General features: G+C 37.8%; 3 protein-coding genes across 3 annotated transcripts; 2 read left to right on the forward strand and 1 right to left on the reverse strand.

The window, feature by feature from the left end:
- Positions 1-622: 622 nt before the first annotated feature.
- LOC149376209 (Peptidase M20/M25/M40 family protein) lies at positions 623-3917 on the forward strand. Its single transcript, XM_089606556.1, has 10 exons — positions 623-1094; positions 1445-1689; positions 1975-2083; positions 2409-2547; positions 2636-2693; positions 2799-2816; positions 2935-3057; positions 3130-3283; positions 3408-3441; positions 3535-3917. Exons 1-10 carry the CDS (start codon positions 759-761, stop codon positions 3636-3638), a joined length of 1320 nt encoding a protein of 439 aa, XP_089462682.1. The 5' UTR covers positions 623-758; the 3' UTR covers positions 3639-3917.
- Positions 3918-3981: 64 nt separating this feature from the next.
- LOC149376210 (uncharacterized) lies at positions 3982-6959 on the reverse strand. Its single transcript, XM_089606557.1, has 9 exons — positions 6498-6959; positions 6003-6154; positions 5799-5894; positions 5635-5697; positions 5102-5170; positions 4890-4992; positions 4720-4791; positions 4489-4577; positions 3982-4401 (listed from the first exon to the last, which is right to left on the reverse strand). Exons 1-9 carry the CDS (start codon positions 6814-6816, stop codon positions 4240-4242), a joined length of 1125 nt encoding a protein of 374 aa, XP_089462683.1. The 5' UTR covers positions 6817-6959; the 3' UTR covers positions 3982-4239.
- Positions 6960-22869: 15910 nt separating this feature from the next.
- LOC149376211 (AP-2 complex subunit mu-like) lies at positions 22870-24451 on the forward strand. Its single transcript, XM_089606558.1, has 3 exons — positions 22870-23236; positions 24038-24215; positions 24302-24451. The coding sequence occupies exons 1-3, from the start codon at positions 23154-23156 to the stop codon at positions 24398-24400; spliced, it is 360 nt and encodes a 119-aa protein (XP_089462684.1). The 5' UTR covers positions 22870-23153; the 3' UTR covers positions 24401-24451.
- The last annotated feature ends 549 nt before the right edge of the window (positions 24452-25000 follow it).

Genomic DNA, 25000 nt, shown 5'->3' on the forward strand with positions numbered 1-25000 from the left:
AAGGTCGGTGTATTTTTGGCGAAATAGGTTTCGAGGTTTCTCAATAAAGTCTCATCATAGTTTTAGAGACTCAAAAGTATTGAAGATGTGGCTTAATAATTTATTTAGTGTAACTAATAAATAATTAAAGTATAATACATCGGTTAGTAATTTTCAGCATAAAAAATAAAAGATGATGTAGTTAAATAGTCAATTTTAAAGTTATGAATTTCTAAAATAGTCAAGGTTTTTCTTAATTTAGTGAAATAACCAAAATGTACAGTACTCAGGTTTCAAAAAAAAAAATTTACTTCAAGCGTAATTTTTTTAAAAGTGATAAATTGCTTATAACAATCGTCAAAAATTTTAATCTTTTCTGTCAAAATAATTTTGAAAACGTAAATTTAGTTAATTTGCTAAATTTTTTTTTGAAATTTTGACTATTTTGATAATCAATAACTTTTAAATGGTTATTCTTTATAATTTTTTCAAAAATAAATCAAAATAAAATAAGAAGTCATTTTGCAAATATCAATATTCGAGTTGAAGCATAAAAACTCTTTTGCTAAAACGTATCATTAAAGCAAATTCTTCCACTAATCAGTAAATCGAGGTTTTTTTTTTTTTTTTTTATCAGGCTTACATAAATCAAAACTATTATTCCATTTCTTTCCACCCTCACCGCAAACGATACTTACGTCGGAGTATTCAGACATTCAAAACCTCCTAAAAGCCCTCTATCTTCCATCGAAGCGCTTTCCGTATCGGATCCCATAGCCATGGCTCGTGGCTCATCGGAGGTTAAGGAAGCCCTGGGCGAGCTGAACCGAGAGTCGTTCGTGGGACTCCTTGAGAAGCTCATCGGCGAGTCGAGGTTCGTTCAGAACAACCCGCCGGAGCTTATCCCGGAGGAGGACCGCGTGGTCAAGCACGTGCTTGATTCCCTGCTCCCTCTCAGCACCACCACCGGAGGCGGCCCACTCGTGGTCCGCCACGTCACCTACTTCCCCGGGCGAGGGAACGTCATCGTGGAGTACCCTGGGACTCACCCGCACAGGATCCTCTCCTTCGTCGGCTGCCACATGGACGTCGTCACTGCCGATCCCAACGATTGGGTTTGTTCCCTTTGTTCTTTTTTTTTCTTATTCTTCTTCCAAATACGCCCAGCTAGAAAATTTATGTGCTTTCGTAGAATTCATGATGTTATTAATTTGTTATTTTATTTTTACTACTATTCTTCGAAAAGGTTAAATGATAAAGTTGATGTCTTTGTCTATGGTTTTGATTTGGGTCACTACAAGTTTGCATATTTATCTGTTTTACACTCAAGCTTCATTGATTTTTTGGATAGTTCTTTTCTTCCTGTCGAGTCACTTGCTCATTTTCTGAACTTCCCTGTCTGTCTGATCATTGAGCTTTGGTAATTCATATGGTAATTGGGTTGGTTGATTTGATTGATGGGCAGGAATTCGATCCGTTCAAGTTGAGCATATGCGGAGATGAGCTTCGAGGACGAGGAACCACCGATTGTTTGGGACACGTGGCACTGGTCACCGAGCTCATGAAGAAACTCGCTGAAACAAAGCCGGACTTGGAATCGACGGTCGTTGCGGTGTTCATTGCAAACGAAGAGAATTCCGCGATCACTGGGGTCGGTGTGGATGCGTTGGTGAAAGACGGACTTTTGGACAAGCTCAAGAAAGGTCCTTTGTAAGTGATTCAACTTTTTCCGAACGCTTTTGGTAATCAACGGAAGGAAGGAGTGATAAATGAAAGATGTATTTTTTGATTTTTCGGGAGCTCTTTGATTAAGCAGTAATAAAGCTGTTCTGTATTAACCTTTTTCATTATATTTCTCTTATATCTAAGATCCTAATCGGTCGTTTTCAAGACCCAGCAAGATAAGAAAAATGAACATAAATAGCAGAAGAAAGAAAAACGAGTATTTTTCTCAACTTGTTTATGATACTCTGGGATTCGCTTCCTCAATTGCAGGTTTTGGATTGACACGGCGGATAAACAACCTTGCATCGGCACTGGTGGAATGTTGCCATGGAAGCTTCATGTGACCGGGAAGCTTTTTCACAGTGGTTTAGCACACAAGGTTAGGCATTGTTGTACGGTTTGGGTTAGACCCGAACCCAAAGGGGTAAATTAGTAGTGTATTTATGTATGTAAAAATAATTTAGTATTTATACTTGAATACTAATATTAGTATTTATTTATTATTTTTCTCAGTAATAGAATAGTTTGATCTGAGAGATTAGCTCACATCTCCAATTGCGAACCTGGTTTATGTGTTTGGAACAGCACCGATTCGTAACAGTTCGATGCTTTGATTTTAAAACTCATAATGTAAATTACATATCTAGGATAGTTTGTGTGGCATTCATTGAAGAACTAAATTATTTATTCGCCATCATGAACAGGCTATAAACCCTTTGGAATTAGCCATGGAAGCAGTCAAAGAAATGCAGACATGCTTTTACAGGGATTTCCCGCCCCACCCTAAAGAAGATGTTTACGGATTCGCAACTCCGTCAACCATGAAACCAACTCAGTGGACCTGTAAGTTAGCTTTACACCGAGTTTTTTTTTTTTTTTTTTTTTTTAATAAATTATGTTCTCTCTTTCCGATGGGCTTTCATTTTCACAGATCCTGGAGGTGGAATCAATCAAATTCCAGCTGAATGTACAGTGTCCGGAGATGTCAGGTTTAACATTATCTCAATACTGTTGAGCCTAACACAAATATTGATTTCTGCGACTCAGTTTTAATGTGTTTTTTTTTTTTTTTTTTTTCATGATGATCTTTGCAGGTTGACTCCATTCTACAAGTAAGCAGTTTTTTTTTTCCCATCTTGAAGATTCCTGATGCACCACTTTTCTTTTTCTATTATACATAAATCGGGGTTGCTTGTTAATGTGAATTTGGTTACTTCAATCTTATTACAGTGTCAAGGATGTAATGGAAAAGCTACAAGAATATGTGGATGACATCAACGAAAACGTAGGGAAGCTTGAGACAAGGGGTCCAGTTTCGAAGTATGTTCTGCCGGAAGAAAACCTGAGAGGAAGGTATTTTTTCTTCTCTCTCTCTCTCTCTCTGAAATCGGAATTTTTTTTTTAAATTAATTTTTACTTTCTCAGCCTTACAATAACTTTCGATGAGGCAATGTCGGGAGTTGCGTGTGATCTGAATTCTCGAGGCTATCACGTATTGTGCAAAGCAACTGAGGAGGTTGTAGGGCATGTAAAGCCCTACTCCATCACAGGAAGTCTTCCACTGATTCGAGAACTCCAGGTTCAATCTCAATTCTTTTCATACTCGTTTCAGTTTATATATATATATATATATATATATATATATATATATATATATATATATGATCGCGATTTAATTGGTTCTCTGGTAATCTGTTGGCCAGGATGAAGGTTTTGACGTTCAAACTGCTGGATATGGTTCGATACTTACTAACACAAGTCCTTTTATTATTTTGCTTTCGAATCGGTTCAGAGGCTTATACGTTTGGTTTTGGGTGGTTTCAAATGCAGGGTTGTTGAAAACGTACCACGCAAAGAATGAGTACTGTCTGTTTTCTGATATGTGCCAAGGCTACCGCGTCTTTGCCAGCATCATTGCTCAGCTTGAGGATTGAAATCTACATTTTGGCGGGGTAATAGATAAGTCCTCGGGTTATGTAAATGGTGAATTGCACTTTGCTGCAAGGTTTGGTTTTGCTCAAAACTCATGCTATGTTCTTTTTTTGCTTTTATCAGATGGAGAGTTTTACTGTGTCTAAGTTTATAGGTCTGGAACTCTATCCCAGCAAGTTTGTGTCGTTTTACTATCGGTCAATGCAAATAAAATTTGGCAGATATGATCAAATTACTTTGTCAGTCCTCGGGTTATGCAAGGTTTATTTTTAACTTTCATCGCTTACAGTTTCAAATAGAAGTTATATTATATAGAACCAAATGTGTTTTTAAGTAATGTACAAATCAATGAAAATAAGTATAAAATAGTAAATAGGAAACCATATTGGAAAATGATCAAAATATCAACATAAAAATATGTCAAGGGACTCAGCATCTACAGTTACATTTGCTCCTATGTATAACCTAGAACTCTAAGAACTTATTCTAGTATACACTTTCATATTATTATGATATGATATTGTATATATGCTCAGCATTGCAGAGTTGTATCATTGTGTATATAACTTCCCTCTTGACTAAATTTACAAACTTTCTCCATATTTAGAAATCGTCATGATTTACTTGGTTTTTCCCTTCCATTTTGAGTTGCTGGATTCTCAAGCGAAGTCTTCTCCGATGGTCATGTATTTTCCAAAGACCGTGACCCAATATGACAGTTGAGTAAATACCGTGTGTGATTATCGGCGCGAGAATATTATCCGTCTGAAAATTTTCAAGATTCCAGTGTCAACATAAAGGTCTAGTGTTGTGTCCAAAAAAAAAAAAAAAAAAAAAAAAAAAAAAGTTTACCTGGATCCACTCAAAACCGAGGTATAGGGCAAGAAGTCCTTCGAGGAGGGGCGAGTAAATTTTCTTCATTTCCCTTCTCTTATACCAAGCTGCAGGGCAATCATCGAAATACAATAGAATGTGATATCTCATGAATACTCAACTGTAATGAGGCCTAACAAAATGCATAGAGCAAGATTGGCTCCACGAGAATAATTTCACGGTGAAGCTGATTCAAATAGTTTGACGAACCTGAAAAGAGCTTCCTCAGATCTTCACGACCGGCTCGAGATGGCAAAACAGGTGCAACTACGTAAAGAGGGTCTGTAAGTAGCAGGAAGAAGAAAAAAAAAAGGGTAAAGTTTATGAAGAAAAACCGAGCAAATCATGGGTATTACTAAAACCGGTCAATGAATGATAACCTTTCGGCGCTGCAGCCACATAGTACAGTGAACCTGTTAGAGCAGCGGTCAAAACAGCCGCGAATGCCTGGGCAAAAGGCACAAATGGGGGAAGAACTCCAGTCTGTTGAGAGAGAGAGAGAGAGAGAGAGAGAGGAGAGGTGAGTCAGCCATTGTTAACTTTTCACCATTCTGGATAAAAAAAATGAATAAAGACTAAAAAGGTTACATACCAAAGATGCCATTCCCCGGGCATCTGTCATCAGCTCCGTTCCCCTCAGAAATATTTCAGCCAACGCTCCCTGTTTGAAGACACAATAAACAAAATCGTAAACCAAAAAAAAAAATCATGATGATTTCGCAACCAAAACGACAATTTTCTCCCACTCCCGTGAGCTTCCCAAGCGTTCTTGTGTTAAAACATAAATGACCCAGTAAGTCTTTAAGTTAAAAGTTCCGATTCTTTTTTTTAGTAAAATCTCGAAAAGATTAGTAAAATTCCAAGGTTCCCAAGCTAAGTGTTTAACCTTAAATTCAATATATCAAATTCTTTAAAAATAGCATATGGTTAAGCTTTTTGGTATCGGGCCCGTAATCGCTGGAAGGAATAATAAACGAAAGGGCTCTTTGATTGAACAGTGATAGATCTGGGTAATTTGAGAGACCTTGTCTCTCCTATTACAATACCGATCTTAAATACGACTTCTAATTAGCCTATAGTTAACTATCCACTAATTATCACAAGCCCTAGGATCTTATCACATACCTGAACTGCGGCCCTGTAGAAGAGCTCTTCGCCCACCGAGCTTGCAGCGACAACCAGTACAAACTACGAAATAGAACTGCCCGTTAAATCACATTGTCCTCTTTCTTTCGAGACAACAAGAAGAAGAAATGTCCCGACATGTATCGAAACAAAAGCTCATATACCTGCCATGGTGACATTCCATAGAAAAAGCTCCGGAGCTCCTCGTCCTCCACATCTCTGATGGCACGAGCGTGCGGCGATAACTTTACCACTTCGTCCTACAACAGTTTCAGATTGCTCAGCCCCAAAACACTAGAATAGTTACTATATCCTTTGTTTTGCTAGTTATAGTGAAAAATAAATTGAAAATCTGACAAAGAACTCACGTCAAGTATAAACAGAAGAGCCATAATCGGTGGAGCTGCATATCCGAGGCCCCCAAGAATGGCATCCAGAGATGGATGAAAACCCCCTAAGCAATCAATCCCAGTGATTGAGCAGATAAATCTCCCAGCTAATGCCATAGCACCATATATACCTGAAGAAAAAAAAATAACATTTATAAATACATTAATCAGATTAAAAGCTATGACTTGGGGGAAAACACTACAGAGAACTTAATGACTAGATCAATAAAGATTTTGGTCATAAAGTCTCAATCTTCCTATTGCCTCTCCCTAGGCCTGGTCTCAAAATCATTAAATTCAAATTAAACCGCAAAAAAAAGGTTTAGCTTCTGACAATACCAAAATCACAAGAAATAGCAAAACAAAACTAATGAGTTGCTCCAAAGTAATCAAAATCAGCCACGGAATCACCGCATAGGAAAATCAAAGAACTGCTATAAAATTGCATACGTAGAGAGAGATGTATATATATACCGATTCCATAGCTGAGTCGAACAACAGCACCGATCTTATCCCAAACGGGAAACTCAACTTCCTTGAAGCTGTCGAGAGTAGTGACCTCCATGGCAGGGCTCGGGAAGCCTCTGCGACTGCGAGTCTCTCCCTCCCTCCTCTCTCTCCTCTCCGCGCCATCGTCGCTCCTCTGCTCCGCCGAAGCCCTAACACTAAATCCGCCGCGAGCTCCGGCCTTCCTCGTTCTCGTCGTCGCCGGAAAATAGCTGACGCTCGAGCTCGAACTCGAACAAACCCTGACTCCGGTACAAAACGACGCCGTCGTCAACGAGACCTCCATTCTAGTTCGCTGAAAAATCCGGCGAAAAAGCTTCGGTCAGTATTGGACTGAATCGAAGCATCGGTTTTCCGTCTTCGACTTCGTGGACTCCATACTTCTTCGCTTCGGTCGCTACCTTTGTGAACGTTTTCTCGCCACAGAGAAAAAAAAAAGATTGAAAGTTGACTGTTCGCTCGCCTCAGCCGTTGGATCCTCCAGCGTATGGAAATCAAACGGTCATGGAGCTAGTTACGTGGGACATTGGGTCCCGCTGGTTGTGGCTGGAAATATAGCGGGTATCTATTAGGATAATCTTTATCTCCAATAATTGTGCAACGCGTGGAGATAATGATCATGACCTGGCATTTAATCGACACGTATACAAATATAGACTAGGAGAGTTTTGAAATCATCTTTTTTTTTTAAAAAACTCCATAGGGATCGTAGTAATATTCGCTTATGACTAAAAAGAAAGTAATTATATACGTGCATGGATAATTAAGTTCTAATTCTAACAAGCATAATGGATCTTAGTACATACATAAACACAATGCTCACGGCCTTTACCTTAAGCGGCATAGGCAATCGTTATTGGCCTTACGAGTCTTTTTTGTTTTATAATTTAAGCTTTATTTTTTTTAGTATAAAATAGTTCCAATTTGAATTTTTTTTATTTAAAAGCCTATTATTTTATATAAAAAAAAAAAAGCTTTGATTGAAATCATAATTTTTTATTTCGCCTTAAGGCCACAATTCATGTTAGGCCGACCTTATGATAGACTTTGAATAGCTAACTACTTAGATAAAAATACATATAAGTAAATCCTTAATATTGGAATTTAATTTACTAGCCACATAATTAATATTTAGAATTCGCCACAACTAAGGGATCTGGACACATTACTATCTTTTTTGAAAAATGGCACATCTAGGAGTAGTTATTTGAATCTGATGTGTACATTTACAAATATGCCCTTGTCCCTATATATTTCCCTCTTTTCATATAAACGTTCCTTATATAAAAATCCTTCCCGCGACTATTCATTTTCTTCACCACATCTTCATTTCCTTCTTCACCACTTCAACGTAACCAACGAAACCGCCCCCGAGTCCTTCACCGTCATCCTCTTTATCCTTCACGTTCATCGTCACCTCCCTCTCATTTTTCCTGGTTCTGTGGGTGCGTTGATACTTAACCCTATATTTACCCCCAAATCGCGAACCCGAAATCCCAAATCGCCCTCTCTAAATCTCAAATCGCAAACCCGAATCGCGAACCCAAATCGCGAACCTAAGTTCAACCACTCGCGAACCCAAATCGCGAACCTAAGTTCAACCACTCGCGAACCCAAATCGCGAACCTAAGTTCAACCACTCGCGAACCCAAATCGCGAACCAAGTTCAACCACCATTGTCCTTGTCCGAACCTCATACCATTTACAAAATACCCAAAATGACGAAAAGAGATTACCCAAAAATGAAGAAAAGAAAACTTGTAAAAGGCCATGGAAACTCCCAAAAAAACCAAAAATCCAAACTTCCCGATCAAACTCCACCGCGGCGGAGTGTTAGGGTCGGTTTTCCGAACAAATTTATTATTGCATTTTGTTCAACGAAATTGGACTGCGACAAGTTGCCCGATTGTGTCCTACTCTTCCGCATCGAGAACATTTTCGACAACCAGTGGTATCACCTTCGCCTTGAGATGGTATTCTTCTCTTTTTCGGTCTGCCAGCCTGACGTGCGTACGTTGAGGGTGGTTTGACTATGATCTGTTTCACGTTGTCGAGAATCACCCATGATTCAACGTTGCTGTGTGGATGAATTACACCTGTATAAGAAGATTTCCAATAGTCTGTAGTGTAAAACAAAGAAATGTAGTCCTCAACAACATAGTTCCGAAAGCGACAACATGCGATCCCGTGGGGACATATAAAGTTTTCTATTTGAAACATTCGACACGTGCATGTCTTATTCGTCAAATTTACAGCCCATGACTGACCATCCCTGTCAATGACCTCGAACTCGTACACCGACGACGGTCGTACCTTCACAATCACAAATAATCTATTTTAGTTCCATATATGTGACTATTATATTTTAGTTCCCTATAAGAAACTAAAAAACATATATTAGTTACGTATTGGTAACTAATTACCAACGTTTAGTGACACATACGTAACTTATATATGTTTTTTAGTTTCTTATAGGGAATTAATTACAAAAGTATAGTTACAAATACGTCACTAATATGTGTTTATTAGTTTCTTATAGGGAACTAATTACAAAAGTATAGTTACAAATACGTCACTAATATGTGTTTATTAGTTTCTATAAGGGAACTAATTACCAAAGTTTAGTTACGAGTACGTAACTTATATATGTATATTAGTTACTTATAAGGAACTAATTACCAAAGTTTAGTTTCGAAAGCGTAACTTATATACGTATATTAGTTACTTATAATGAACTAATTACCTGCATTCCACAAGCTTGTCCGAAGTACCCGATAAGCTTTGCATTTGAATCCACAGAGAGAGCAGTAATGGTACCAAGAGCTTTCTCTCTTCTTTCGTAAAACCATTTTGTCATCCTCTCCCTCAAAAAATCAAAGATCTTCGCGATCGGAAACTCCCGAGCTTTGAGAAGCACGGAGTTCAAAGATTCAGCATTGTTGGAGGTCATGATGGAGTACCTTTTTTCGGTGAAATGTGTGCGATCCCACTTCTCATGGCCTACCTCTTTCTCAAGCATACCCATAAACATTTCTCACTCCACGTGAGTGTACGCCTTGGCGGCACCGGAAAATTTCCATGCCGCTTCTTTCGTCAAACCTTTTAATTTATTCAGCACATTTTTCAGTAGATGCTACATGCAATACCCGTGATCGGATTATCTGAATACCTTTCCAACAGCCTGAAGTATTCCTTTGTTCCTATCTGACACAATCACTTGATGTTGTCTCTCCCCAATTGCTTTTTTTAACTGTGTTAAGAAGTAAACCCACGACTCCGTAGACTCTGAATCACCAACACCAAAGGCGAGTGGATAAATCTGTTCGTTTGCATCCATCTCGCAGGCGGAAAACAACGTGCCTTTGTAGTAATTCGTCAAAAAAGTTCCGTCGATGATAATTACGGGACGAAGGTATTTCCATCATCTTTTCCACGCGCTAAGGGACATAAAGAAGTATCTAAAACGACGGGAACGTACAGTAGTCACAAGGTCGAATGAAAAACTTGGATTGGCCGTCTCCATCATGTACCTCAATGTAGGCAACCTTGCGAACGATCCATCCTCAGTCCCATATAACGATTCTAAAGCTTTCTCTCTAGCCCTCCATGCTTTTTTATAATTCATTTGTACTCTGTAATCCTGTTCCATGTGCGCCATGATGCCTTTAGGCCTACACGGTGATAATGTTGGATCTACGAGTCTGTGTTTCACAACCTCCCCAACCAAATACATGGTCACCTGAGGATGTTGTCCTTGCATGTATTGTGCAGCACAAGTGTGCTCATAGTCGAACCTACAAACATCAGGCACAATAACAAGTTATATGCATGCAAACTGACATTAGTTACGAACTGGTAACTAATTTACATGTCTTATTGACATTAATGCAACTAATACACATAATTTAGCAACTACAGCATGGACATAGTTACACTACTCTAATTATTTTTGTAGTATTACCTCCTTATATGGAATAATAGTGTTTTCCTCAGTCTAACTGCACGCATGATCCACTTACAAGAGTCATCACGACAAACCACGTTGAGATACTGTGTAGTAGATGTTCTAACCTTGAACGTAAAATGATTATTGATTGCATACATGCTCAAATGTTTTTGCAACGCGGCTTTGTTAGCATGCAATCCTCCTTTACATACCCTTATTGGAGAATGTATGTCAATCACGTCCAAGAGTGTTGAATCTGATGATGGAACTGTTGTCGCTCTTTGAGAAGGCGAAGGACTTCTCGGCTCGCCGGGAACTGGAGGAGGGGGCTGGCTCGGTTCACCGGCGGCAGGAGGAGGGGGCTGGCTTGGTTCACCGGCGGCTGGAGAAGGGGGCTGGCTCGGTTCACCGGCGGCTGGAGGAGGGGGCTGGCTCGTTTCACCGGCGGCTGGAGGAGGATCACTCTCACTTGTGTCAGATATGTTTCCGTCGATGTGGATATCAGATGGTTCACCGGCTGGCAGAGGAGACTCTTCAGAGATGTTGTCGGGGATATAAGAATCACGTTTCATCACAGGCGGTAAGAGAGCTGCTCATGGACATGCAGTTCCCGGAAAACCACTCTCTCCGGTATTCGGAGTCGAACCAACATGCGCAGAAGAAGTCTTCAATGACTCAAGCTCCAAAACCAGAGACATTATTGATGTATTCGATTTCTCTTTCCGAATATGTAAATAACATGCCAAACTAATGTCGGAGTCAATTACTATTAGTTTTACCGCCCCTTCTGTTTCGTATTTCACACTAAGAACCTTATGACTGTTTTCATTTAACTTTCCCTCGGAACACGTGAACAGAACTTTTGTCAAATCTTCATACTAGGTCGTCGGCGGTATGAGAGCTGCATACGAAACACCGCCCTGGTAATAATCATCTCTTAGCCACTCACCGCTATGCTTGACGTACGTGAATATATCTCCTTTCATAGCCGCTGCAAAATTATTAGTTACAGAGAATTACACTCCTTTCATAACAGTGTGGTGTGTTAGTTACATGTACGTAACTACACAAGAAAACTACTGGAATTAGTTACAGAAACATAACTAAACATAAAAAAACATACATTTCTCAGTGATTTCTCTGTAACTAAACTCAGTAACGTTTAATCTGGGTTTTGGCATGTCAATCTGGTTCCGGATTTTTTTTAATCAACAAAATCTGAGACTAACTTGTATTGAATTGATTGATGCAGATCTGGACCCGAAATTTACAAGGATCCGGCGAAGATCTTTGGTATGAACACCAGCCCGGTCATCGGATGGACTTGACGATGATCGGTGATCGGAAAATTTCTTCACGGCGGTTTAGTTCTGACACGTCGGCGACAAAGGTGGGATAACCGAAGATGATGACGAGGCGGAAACTGGGATGGGAAACGGCGGTTTTTTTTTTGGGTTAGCAGAAGAGAGCCGAAGATGATGACGACGATGGCTGGGTTCGGTGGGTTCGGTTGAGACTTAAGAGGAGATGCTGGGTTCGGTTGAAGGCATAAGAAAAAATAGGGGTTAGGTATATAGAGTGGTACTGAAGTAATTACGTATTTAAATGGTGATTAAAATAGGTAATTTTTTCACCTCTCACAATTGATCATATTTATCTCTCATTTGACTTCTCATAGATGTGCCATTTTTCTAAACAAAAAAGTAGTTATGTGTCCAACCACCATAATTTACTCCTAGTTATGTCAATCCCCCATTAATATTCATTTTCTATATCTTCACGCATGTTGATTCACCTGAGGAGTTCCAAGTCAGGGAGATACCCCAAATAAAAATAAAAACAAAAAACAAATTTTCTCAATACTCTAATTCCCTTTCACATTTCGATACATTGTCTTTATATAGGCATAAAAAATATAATAAAGTAAACATAAACTACATTACTGGAATAAAAGAAATAAAAAAATTATTTAGGGTTTTTTTTTTTGCTAAAGAAAATACTGCAACATGTCAGCCCATAACATCTCCTTGAGGATTTAAGCCAAAAAAAAAAAAAAAAAACAACCAACCAACTACCCACTACTCATTGAGGATTTAAGCTCTTTCACTTTTATATTGGTGATGTGACGCACTTTGCTCTTTACGTTACGAGTTACATTGCAAACTTCAATCAAAGATCGTCGTCAGGGATATTAAGCACGATGAAGATTCAATGCCGAAGGAGTGATGTCTTCGTCTTATTTTTCTTCTTCTTCTCCTGACCACTAAAATCCCTAACTCCGTGGTAACACAACCAATACCATGTCATTGTCTCCGCTTCTTGTATCGCCGATGGCGTCGCTCTCCTCGGAACTCGGCGTGACCAGAAATATTTTCTCCCTTTATTGACGAAAATTGCCTCTAAAGTAGCTCAACGTCGTCGCTCTGTTCCATCGTCTCCGAAACCGAACAATAACTCGCCTCTTCCCCTAGTCATTTACAAAGCTCCTCGTCGCCGGCGGTCTCATGGTCTTCGTTGCCGACAGGGTCATCAATCTTGACAATGTCGTAGATAAGATCCATTCCGATATTGCATCGATGATGTCACCGATCTTAGATTCAGCCTCGCCTAGATCTACGAGTTTTCCAGCTGCTTTACCTCTGACGTGGTGGTCGACCTCCTCGAAGTCAATATGTTTTTGCTTCGATCCGGCGTCCAAGATCACAAATATGGTGTTGGACAGTTCCGATTTGACATTGTCGAGCTTCAACCTCGTGTCGAAGACCTCTGATTCGGTGTCGGACAGCTCCGATTTGACTTCAAGAGCTTAGAATCGTTGTTGGAAAACTCCGATTCGTGGACCTCCATCGGCAGTGCTGGACGATCCTCGTGTGGAGGTGGAGCTCGTACCCTTGCCTTGCCTTGATCTTTTGGAGAACATCAGCCAGCAAGTTCGTCAGCCGCTCCTACACGGTGCCGAGAGTGGCGACTTGTTGTTCCAGGCGTTGGAAGCGGTGGTTGTCAGTTATGGATAGCTCTAATACCACCAAATACAAAGAAAATAAAAGAGAAAACAATTTTGTTTTCAATATTGTGATTCCCTTCCTCATTTCGTTACACTACCTTTTGTTGTCAATGGTGCCCACAAGAAGAGTTGTATTCTTTATTTTGTACATTTGATGTAATAAAGTCTCACGAACACTCTTGCTTGTAATTACTTATTCATTAATAAAAGTTGAAACGTTCATTCATTCTTCCTTGTCTGTTTGAAGCTTTATGATAAAACCTTAGTCTTTAGTCCATAAACAAACTTAACAACTTACGAAGAGACAAATGTAGATTTGCATGAACAAACTCTTCGTAGTTTGCTTAAAACAATATATTCGCAATCTAAGGGTCAAAGGACTATTGACCTCAGTACGATTGTTAGGAGAATCTATGATGTTTGGTTATGGGACATTGAGAGTTGAAGACTCTATAGTTCTTCTAGGTATCTTCCGAACTGAATTGACCAGTGCACTTCTAGAGACAACATAAGAACAAACCATTTAACCTCTTATGTCTCGAAGTCACTACGTATGAATTGCATCGTGCTTACCTTAATCCTGAAATGAGACATGCCATTTCACAGCTTACGTATTCTCATTTGAGAATGTCAGAGTTCGAACTCACTATGTGATTCTGAACAGGGCCTATTGGTGAAGTACTAAGCTGTGAGAATGGTAAAATGGTAATTTCGTAAATCCCGACTAGCTGATGATATTCATGAAGGGTAAACATAGATAATATTAAGTGGATCTGCTCATCATAATTTGGTTGAATTCTTGAGTAGAAAATAAATTCATTTGAACCGAGAGATTTTCAGTGTCAACTCTTTAGTGGAGTCAGTTGACATTAAGCTAAACTTGGAAAAGGTTTGTGAACTTTTGAGTACAAGTGTTTAGCTCAAGCTTTGTTCATTTGGATCCATGAGGTCACTGTCACAAATCACATCGAGTAGGAATAGTTAAACTAGAAGCTAAGTCAAAATAAGAACGAGACAAGTTTTGTGAAAATTGTCAAAAGGGTATTTTTGTCTTTTGAGACATAGGATGAAATGAATGTCAATAAATTTTTTGACATGGTCATTTGATGACATGCATCACTCGGCCAATATTAGTTTTATTGGGCCTTGTGGATTAATTTCATTTCATAAGAATTTTATTGAAAATTCTTAATGGGCCTTTTTCATGTTGTCATGAACAAATGGAAAAGCTTCTAGAAGCCTTTTCTAGATGATGTTGGGCGCCTACTACCCAAGGGAAAAGAGAGAATATTTTGTGCATAAATGTATCAAGATACTTTCCAAAAGAAAAAGAGGAAACAAATTTCCCATGCATGCATAAGGGAATTTCGGCCAAGAGAGTCAAAGGCAAGGCAAGGAACAAAAAAAGGAAACAAATCCAAGTCTTCTAGAAGGCTGCCTTGGCCGTGTGACTCATGAGGGAATAAGGCAATATTTGCTCATGAATATGTGATATTCTATAGACGAGGAAACTACCTTATTGAAGGTGAGACCTCTCCTATAAATAGGAGCCTTATTCTCCTCATTTCAATCATCCCAAGTTTTAGAGATTTGAGAGCTTCTCTCTCTAGCTTGGCCGACTCCTCTCTCTCTCGCTCTCTAGTCAATTTCGATTTTGTTTTGGCACCTAGGTCCTCATTTGACCTAGCGTTTTTAGCTCTTCGACTTTGAGACTTGTTCTTGAGTCGTAGTGTTTAAACGTGTCCACTCACTGATTCCTTTTCTCTCGAGTGATTCTTGTGATAGAAACCATCGTGGTTGCTCGTGTTGCCGAGGAAAGAAGAGAGACGTGCTGCGAGGGAGACGAACGTTGCAACTTTCCAAAAGCTTGTCAACGTTCAAGCTTCTAAAAAGGTTAGTAATCTTTAATGCTCGTAATACTTTTTTATTTACGTGTACTTGCTCTTTGTCTAGGTTAGTAAAATCGTTTTACTTGTCAAATGAAAATTTTTAAAATTCCGCCGCTTACCGAAGCGTTAAACTTTTTCTTAAACCCTAGATCAATTCCAACACCTTTATATAAGCATAATAGAATATTCTAGAGTAACATAAACTAAATTACTGGAATAAAAGAAATAAAAGAGTTATCTAGGCTTTTTTTTTTCTTTTGCTAAAGGAAATGCTGCAGCATTTCAGCCCATATATAACACAACGAGTCTTCAACAGTTCAACAAACAAGAAACAAAGTAGTTTACTTACTAAATCTTTTAATCCCTTTTAGTTTTATTAGCCTACTTGATAAGCTCGATCGAGGTCGTTTTTTCATTCTAGACTTGTATATTGATGTGTATAATTATTTTTTGCACTTCAACGAAAAGTGTCCGCAATCTATCTATCATTGGAGCATCTCCAACTACGATGCAAATTTTTTATGCAAAATGCATCTTTGCATCAATGAATAGTATTTTACACTACCAATCCATCTCTATTAGTAAATTGAGCAATTATATTAAAAATATATACAAAACATATACATTAAGTATAAAATTGTAACTTCAAATTAAAATTAGGGTCAATTTTAGAATTATTAAAAACTTAAGTGATTGAAAAAAGTATATGCATCTGTGAATAGTGGTGATCTATATTTGGAACACCACTATTCCAAAGTGATGCAAATTTGAAGTATGCATCAAAATTTGCATCATAGTTGGAGCAAACTCTCTAAACTTTGATGCATTTTACATCATAGTTGGAGATGGTCTTATACATTTTATCATCTCTTCTCTATCGACTATAATTCGTTGAGTATCCATAATCTCCTCTTCATCGTAATTGTTCCCCTTCTAAAGCCCTTGTTATGCCACTAACGAGTGGTGATTTTTTTTTTTCATCTTAACTATTCTTGGTGTAGTAGATTTTCTTGTCATGGTTTCAAATCTGACGCTCGGTGTGCCTAGCGATGCAACTTACAAATGACACTTATGATTTAGAAAACTATTTGATATATATGGCAGAATTCTAAAAATTAGAATAAAACTTAGTTGAACATTGAACTAAGTGCTTGTATAAGGTATTTGAACTTTGAGATGTCTTAAGATTTTGGACACAAACTTGTTACAACTCCAGAATATTCCAAGAATTGGCTATATAAAATCAAATGTAATGCAAAAGAAAAATGAATAGATATCAAAACAAACTTGTATTTATGTATTTCGTAGCATAATTGTAGGCACGTATCAACTGGTACCTCTCTCTGATCTTGATAGGGTGTGCACAAGATATTAGAGCATTTATACAAGTTATAGAACAATTTCAGAATATGTCTAACACGGCAAAATATCTATATTTTCGTAAATATGTTATCAATATTCGCGAATGAAACCTTATGTTGTAAAATACTTTCTATTAGTATAAATAGTACGTGTGTTGTATTACTATTATTATCATCATACAAAGCATATTATATAATCTAGAAAGAAAAAAAAGTTATAATATTTGTACAAATTAAATATTTAACTAAAGCAACGAGATATACTGTCAAGTGTCAACTAATAGCTTACTTTCCCTTATAATAAAATATATTTTTTATTTTTATTTTGTAGACCTCAAAAGTGGAGAAATATCAAGATTTGACTCCGTAGTTGCAAAATGTCCAAATCTTAACTTTTGACCCAAATTCGGACAAACATACCATTTCAACCTATTTTTTCCATCTTAAATCATCTTATTTCATTGGAAATCATCGGAAATTTTTTAATTTTATCGTAAATCATCGTAAATAGCTATGAATTTCATCGGAAAAAAAACTCAAATTCAAATCTTAACTTTTCCAAAACCGATCCAAATCAATCAAAATTCTAATTATCACTCTAATCATTATTAAAATTATTGTCGCAAAAAAATGAACAACTATTTTATGCTTCAGGAGCTTCGACCCAATGCCGGACCAAGTGGCCGCACCCGAGCCAATTAGAGAAATTCGAAAGTCACAAGTTGTCGCTCCTCTAGCTCGAAGGCGTTCTTCGCTCGTTGCGGATTTATGAGAATAAGAAGAAGAGAAATCCAGCTTAGAGGGGCGCAGAGGCAGTGCCTCTGGCGAGTGTCGGAGGCGCGCGCTCCGACACTCAACATTAGTGTGATAGCTATGTGAGGTGGGCTGCCGATATTCGTTAGTGAATATTTAGAGAAAATGGCGGCATAAATCCTTAAAGTCTTTGGTTGGACACAATTCAATCCCTAATGTTTTTTTTGCCGGGTAAAATCCTTAAATTCTGTTATGAGACTCGTCGTTAGTCCCTTATACGAGTTCAGACGTTAGTTGCAAACGGATATCCACGTGTAAACATCTAATGATAAAGAGAAGTTAATGAAGATATAGAAAATGAATAATAATTCATTTAAAAACGAATTATGTCGAAACCTAAAACTCCCAAAACAATCCCCAAATCGGATAACCTAAATTTTCTTGTTTCTTCTTCGTGTTCATCACCTTATTACGAGAGAAATGGAGGATGAACAGACATCGTCGTCGTTATATAGCAAATCACCGCGAGCGTCAAGGCGAGGAAACTCTGCGAGTTTAGGTTAGAACTCAATTTCTCATAGCCAAGCTCCCGAACTTTGCAAATGTGGTGTCGCGGTGGTGCAAAGGACGGCGTGGACGGATTCAAATCCTGATAGAAGGTTCATCGGATGTTATAATATAAAAGTATGTTTTTTAAAGCTTTTTTTGGTGTTTTTTCGCCGGTGGTATGAAATGAGAAAAAATTTGGTGGTTTTTTTTGTGGGTTTTTTTTTTGTGGTATTAAGATAAGGTTCATTGGGTAAATGTTATGCAATCAAATGGGGGATGCGACTGCTTTAGATGGGTTGACCTAGGAATGTGCACAAAGTCAAAACAAATCATTCCAGGGCTGCTGAGAAGAATTAATTAGTTAGAGGAAATGAATGGCCAGTACAAAGAACAAGCATCGATAGTCATAAAACGTGGAGATAGGATGTCATATGTAACTGTTATAATGGTTATTTTTATGTGCAAATTGGTCATATGTATTTGTGTTTAATCAGTGCATAGTGTCACAATGTTATTGTTAGTTTCAGTGTTTCAATATATGTGTTTGATCATATGTACATAGTTTCAGACTTGTAAAATGGAATGAAGATGTTAGTTTCATTGTTAAAATTGTGTCATTGTTAGTTTCAGTGTTTCAGTGAAAATGGACACAAGTTCATTGCAAATATATTAAAAACAAAGCATGTCCAAATACATAACTATGATATATTCATTTTAGATTTGATAATGGTACCAATACATCAAATCAGGCATTTATAAAGCTAATAAATAACAAGAACAACATAGCAAGTCCAAAATAACAAATTTGTTGATGGTAACACACAAAATAACTGAGTAGTTCTAAACCAGAATAGCAGGTTTATTCTATGATGTCTAACTGTTTTGACTTAACATAGTTAAACCTGTCAAAGAAGAAAATAAAAGGTTTGACTTTGCATTCTGCTTCTTTCTTCTCTCCCTTCTCTTGATTGTCTCAGGTGCAGAGTTTGACTTAAGCTGTCAATGAATTTCATACATATAAATTAGACAAAGCCACATCTTGCATAATTTACTGAATCAGACTAAATAGTTGTATACCTGACTAGATGTTGGATTAGAGCAGGTGACTCTAGAATGGCCTGATTGTCCACAATTGGTGCAGTGGTTTTTTGGCCCTTCCTAGAATGCTTTGTTGCATGTTCTGGAAATGGCCCATACCCAGGAGCTGGCTCATCATTAGTCTTGTTCCTTTTCTTCTTGGGTCTTCCAGCTAAAGAAATGTCAGGAGGTGGGAGAATGAGATTGAGACCAGGTTCATGCCATTTATCTGGACTTTGTAATGGGCTCAATGATCCCACTGTAACATGCCATATAGGCCTCACGCTTGTACCAATCATCTACATAGTCCATGTCAGTAAGTCCTGATGACTAAATTACAGGCTAAGGCATGTGGACATGGAATTCCAGATAATTGAAAAATTCTACATGTGCATACCTTCTGCCTTAAGTCAACTACAAAAGACTGTGAACCTTGAAATGTCACCTAGAATTTGGCATTACCAGCAAGTGTGGACTGATAGTATCTGACAATGTGCTTGTACCTCTCAATTAATGCCATGACTCTGTGGTCAGCTGGATTAATCCATTTATGAGCTGCATCCCTCTTTGCTACAAACCTACACATTAGCATAAACTTGATCTTCTCTAATAGAGTGAAAATTGGGTTGTCTCTTGCAGGTAGTATTGAGCTGTTGAAGCTCTCACAAAGATTGTTCAAGAGTATGTCACATTTGACATCAGTTCTGTAATGGGACTTGCTCCACTCCTTGGGATTTTTCTGGCTAAGCCATTCATATACCTTCAGATTCTTAGCTTTGAGCTCAACCATTTTCTTCTTGAATTTGGCATCTGTACTTGCTCTAGCACAACCCCATAGCATTTGTTTGAGCATCAATCCATTGTGTTCCTTCTTGAAGTTGCCTAACACAGAATCTCACTTCTGCACCAGGGAACACCTCTGCAACAGCTCTTTCTAAACCATTTTTCCTGTCACTTATCACTATAAAGCCACTTGTATTGTGTATGCCAAGATCTTCACTTAGCAGAATCATGAACCACATCCACGTCTCCGTATTCTCCTTTTCTACCACTACATATGCAACTGGGTACTGTAAATTGTTTGGATCAATTCCTACTGCAGCAAGTAACATATCCTTGCAATAGCCTTTGAGAAAGCACCCATCGAATCCCAACAAGGGTCTGCAACCTTTGTTAAATCCCTCATTGCAAGCATTCAGACAAATGTAGACTCTTTAAAAGACTCTTTTGCCATTCACCATGTCTGTTTTCAGTAGAGCTGTTGAACCTAGATTAGTTGTTAGGATCTGCTTGCAATAATCTTCTATAATTGCATATTGATCTTTCGCAAAACCTTCTAAAATCCATCTTGTTTTTTTTCTTGGCTCTGTAAAACATGGGTTTTGTTACGTTGGTAAACTTTGCTGCAGCACTCAGCTCAATGAAATGATTTGCTAACCATGTACTATTCACTAGCTTATTATAAAAAAACTATTCCACACTCATGCTTGTCTGTCAGAGTATTGATTCTCACCGTTCTGTTATCAGCATTATGAACCTTAGCATATATCAGCAATTTGCACCCTTTTCCTTCGCATTTAGCCCTTATCCTCGTTTGATCATTATGCACATACTGGAAGCCATATCCTCATTAATGAAAACCTTTATTAAAGTACGTCTCAGATGCTCAAATGTTGGGAACTGCATACCCAACTTGAACTTGAAATCGGCTAGGTTTGAGCGCGGGTTAAACTCTCTCATCGACGTCTGCTGGTCGCTGTCACTGCGGATTCTCTCAAGGTCGCTCCCAGACCTATAGCCATCAGATTCTTCATTTTGACCGTCGACGTCTGCACAAACCTAGTTCACTGACGACCACCATTGTTGAGGGTGCTTGGTGTGCAAATCCTCTTCATACTCTTTTTCGTCAACGTACTCCTCCTTTACGAGTTCAAAATCATCAACAATTACATTAGCTTGTTGATCGTCTTCCATTGAGAATTTTTGGGTTCTTTGATTTGGGAATATTTGGGAAATATTCAAGTCATTTTATGTCATTTTTTTTAAATACCGTTTTATTGTATATTTCAATGAATTAACATTACTAATATATCACCTACATCTCAGCCATAGAGTCGTATAAGGGACTAACAGCGAGTCTCATAACTGACTAGAAGGATTTTACCCAGCAAAAAAAAAAAAAACAATAGGGACTGAATCGTATCCAGCCAAAAACTTTAAGGATTTATGTTGCCATTTCCTCGAATATTTACAGAGATTGTATGCTCGACAGAGGAAACCGAGTTCAGAAGGTCCTTGGTAACGTTTATGAACTCTAGAATCGAGTATCTTGAGAGAAGAGAATTGTGTTTACCTGCTCTTTTTGAGGAGAGATATTTATAGTGCTTGGGAGACTAGGGTGAGCCTCTTGGTCATTTGGAATGGAGCAGTGCACACACATCTGGGCGCTAGCGCGTCGCGCTAGGTGCTCGACGCGGTGTGCACAATGAAGCGCGCATCGTGCGCGCCCGATATTTGAGGCGCGCGCGCGCGACGTGTTTGAGGATCACATGAGGGTTCGTCCTTGATGCGCTGAGGGGGAGGCGCGATGCGCCAAGCCCCTTGCCCCTTGTGTGCGTGTGTTTTTCTTCGCGGATGAGCTCGAGCTCGGATTTTGAGCCCGTTTCAGATGGATCTTGGCTCCTTTTGGGCTTAGATGTGCTTTTTAGTGGCCCGGCCCGCTGGGCCTTAGAATTCGGAATTCAACGTGGGTAACGTTGAATTTAATGTTTCGGATTTTCTGAGAACGATCGACAACAAAACTATCCTACAACAATTTAAGCACGTATTAAAGACGAAAATCTTACTTTTTTTTATCACTGTTTTAAGTGTCGGAATTCTAAATTCGAAAGAAAGAAAAAAATCATTTGGAGTGGAAAAGAGAGAGCGTGAAAAAGAGAAAAATAGGTTGAAATGACATTTTTGTCCAATTTTATCAAAAATCTAATAATTTTAGATATTTTACAACTATGAAGTGTAGTTTTGATATTTCTCCACTTTTGAGCTCAAAAAATGAATTTCTCTAATAAAAACAGCTTACATGCCCGTTGAATAACTATCTTCTTTTGGGGAAAAAAAGTAAAAATAAGAGAAAATATCAAGAGTATCCCTCGTGTTTAATCGAAATACGATACTTATCCCCCTATTTCTAGAAATATAAGACATATTCCTTCAGTTTAACATAAATAACATATACATCCCCTAAAAAATATTATATTACAAATATCACTCTTTTTCGTTTATTTTTTACAAAAAATAATTTGAACTCCCCAAAATACCCGTAATGAAATAATATTTTAGTTTCTATTCTATATAAAAAAAAATTAAATTAAAAAAATTCTTTATAAAAAGTTAAGGATTTTTTTTATAAAGAGAGATTTTTGATTTTTTTTTAATAAAATAGTAAATAAATATTTATTCTATTAAGGGTATTTTGGAGAGTTCAAATTATTTTTTTTGTAAAAAATAACGAAAAATGTGATATTTATAATATAACATTTTTAAGGGAGGTATATGTCATTTATATTAAAGTGAAGAAATATGTCTGATATTTTTAGAAATAAATGGGATAAATGTCGCATTTCGATTAAACACGACGGAGAGTCTTGATATTTTCCCTTAAAATAACCAATACCGCGATTGGAAAAAAAAAAAAAAATTATATTCTTACCATCTCCGCACGTGCCGGCGAGCCACGTGGGAGTAAGAATTAGCCATCTCTGCTGACTGCAATTTCCCTCGCAGCAGCGACATTTATAATAGAATAAATAAATAAATAAAAACACAGACAGAAAATAGAGAAAGAGAAGATTCAACCTTCGATACCTTTCGAACCCTCTCTCGGTTTTTTTATTTTATTTTTCCCCGTTTCTGAGGCAAAGAGATAGTCGGAAGCGATTTACATTTGTTTGTGATCAGATTTCTAAACCTCAAAATTCCAGATCTGGTTCGCCAAATCTCCGCCGTTCGATCGATCTCCCGTTCCCGGCCGTCGTGAGATTCGCGATGCCGGTGGCTGCTTCCGCCATTTACTTTTTGAATCTCCGCGGTGATGTCCTCATCAATCGCCTCTATCGCGACGATGTCGGGTAATTCATGTATAAGTATATATGAGCACATGGAGAGCTAGCTTGGTTTCAGATTTGCTCAGTTTTTTTTTGCGTGTGTAGTTTAATTTACGTGATTGAATTTTAATAGTCTGAAATGGAGATCACAGTAAAACGGACGATTGAATTTTGAATTGGAAATGAGGAATGTTGGACTATTTGTTTAGGTGACACGAGTGTTGAACTGAAATTAAGTTTAGCGGATTTCTAGCTTTTCATTTAGGCTTAGTTTTTGCATCAAAATTATAAGAGGAGCACACACAATGAGGGAATTTCTAAGGATCCTTTTGGATTGACCAGTTTTGTAGTCCTAACAAGAATTTCATGATTCCCAAAGGTTAAAATTGCAATAAGAAAGCTTGAAAGTTAAGAACTTTCAGTTTTATTATAGATTTGTTTACTATTCTAGTGCCAGTGATAGTGATGTACGTTATTATTTTCCTTAAAAAGTCGGTTAAGAAGTGATTAATATGGAAGTTAGTTTGTGAAATCGGGACTTCGAAATGCACTCTGTTTCGAAGTAGAATCTAAGTGTGTCTCACTCCTGGCGCACGTCCGAAGCCTGTTAGCTAAGGCCAAATGGTTTCATGTCTTAATCATTGTCCTTTTTAGTAGTTGTCGTCGTTAAAATTTGAGATACTATTTTACGCCATCGTGTATTACTGATCTTTATTTTAGTTGTGTCTTCATTAATACAAGTAGTTTTTGTTTTAATTTTTTTTTTTTAGTTGTGTCTTTACTTATGGGTTTTATTTGCACAATTCATCTGATAAATATTTTCAGGGGAAATATGGTTGATGCTTTTCGGACACATATAATGCAAACGAAAGAACTTGGTATCTGCCCTGTTCGGCAAATAGGCGGATGCTCTTTCTTTTACATGAGAATAAGCAATGTCTACATTGTGATCGTTGTCAGTAGTAATGCAAACGTGGCTTGTGCGTTCAAGTTTGTTGTTGAGGTTGGAAGATCGTATCTTTAGTACTCTGTGGGAAGAAAAACTGGGGATTAAGTGAAGCTCATATATTCAAACCTTTTCTCTTACAGGCAGTTGCATTGTTCAAATCTTATTTCGGCGGGTCCTTTGATGAAGACGCAATTCGCAACAACTTTGTTCTAATTTACGAGCTGTTAGATGGTATATAGCATGGAAAACACAAAACTCTTTTTGGTGTTTTTATATGAGATTTTGTGAATTATAGGTGTTGCATGCACGAATACACACATATAACCTGTAAAAAAATTATATTACAATGCAGCATAACTAATAAAAAAACGAAGTCTTCGACTAGCTTACAAAACGAGACCACCTAAGGGAAAACAGTTTCTAAATGAAAGATAAGAATGGTTCAGGCACTTGAATGTATATTTCTGCCATTGAAAAGCTAAAGCTTACCCTATGAGAATATTGACTCTTTTTACTAATTCTCTGCTTTAAATTTGGTAATGAGCAACTAGTCTGTTATTCTGTTGTTGACATAAAAAAAATCGATGATATGCTCATATCCTTAAGTATGGAAGGGTCATCTGGTGTATTCTTTGTCGATTTTCAATGTGCTATTAGGTTTCTCATGCTTGGAAATTACATTAACAAAATGCTTGGAAATTGATCATTTGAAAACCATAAGAAAAAAAAAGCATCTCTGCATTTAATCTAAGTACACAACTTGGTTCAGATGGATCGTAGTTTGGGTAATATAAGCCAGCCAACCACAGTGCAGACTGGTGTACTTATATTATTATAGA

Source organism: Urtica dioica, unplaced genomic scaffold (genome assembly GCF_054948205.1).
Source record: "Urtica dioica subsp. dioica isolate 48M unplaced genomic scaffold, U.dioica_male_clone48M_v1_H2 Urtica_dioica_male_H2_contig_39, whole genome shotgun sequence".
Lineage (NCBI taxonomy): Eukaryota > Viridiplantae > Streptophyta > Magnoliopsida > Rosales > Urticaceae > Urtica > Urtica dioica.

Bases quoted from the DNA above. Each gene is read 5' to 3' on its own strand.
- LOC149376209 (XM_089606556.1), top strand. From the start codon at position 759: ATGGCTCGTGGCTCATCGGAGGTTAAGGAAGCCCTGGGCGAGCTGAAC. The intron at 3,058-3,129 runs GTATTTTTTCTT...TTACTTTCTCAG, and splicing joins GAAGAAAACCTGAGAGGAAG to CCTTACAATAACTTTCGATG. The intron at 3,284-3,407 runs GTTCAATCTCAA...TCTGTTGGCCAG, and splicing joins CACTGATTCGAGAACTCCAG to GATGAAGGTTTTGACGTTCA.
- LOC149376210 (XM_089606557.1), bottom strand. From the start codon at position 6,816: ATGGAGGTCTCGTTGACGACGGCGTCGTTTTGTACCGGAGTCAGGGTT. The intron at 6,155-6,497 runs GTATATATATAC...TTTTTTCTTCAG, and splicing joins TCGACTCAGCTATGGAATCG to GTATATATGGTGCTATGGCA. The intron at 4,993-5,101 runs GTATGTAACCTT...CTCTCTCAACAG, and splicing joins CCCGGGGAATGGCATCTTTG to ACTGGAGTTCTTCCCCCATT.
- LOC149376211 (XM_089606558.1), top strand. From the start codon at position 23,154: ATGCCGGTGGCTGCTTCCGCCATTTACTTTTTGAATCTCCGCGGTGAT. The intron at 23,237-24,037 runs GTAATTCATGTA...AAATATTTTCAG, and splicing joins CTCTATCGCGACGATGTCGG to GGGAAATATGGTTGATGCTT. The intron at 24,216-24,301 runs GTTGGAAGATCG...TTTCTCTTACAG, and splicing joins CGTTCAAGTTTGTTGTTGAG to GCAGTTGCATTGTTCAAATC.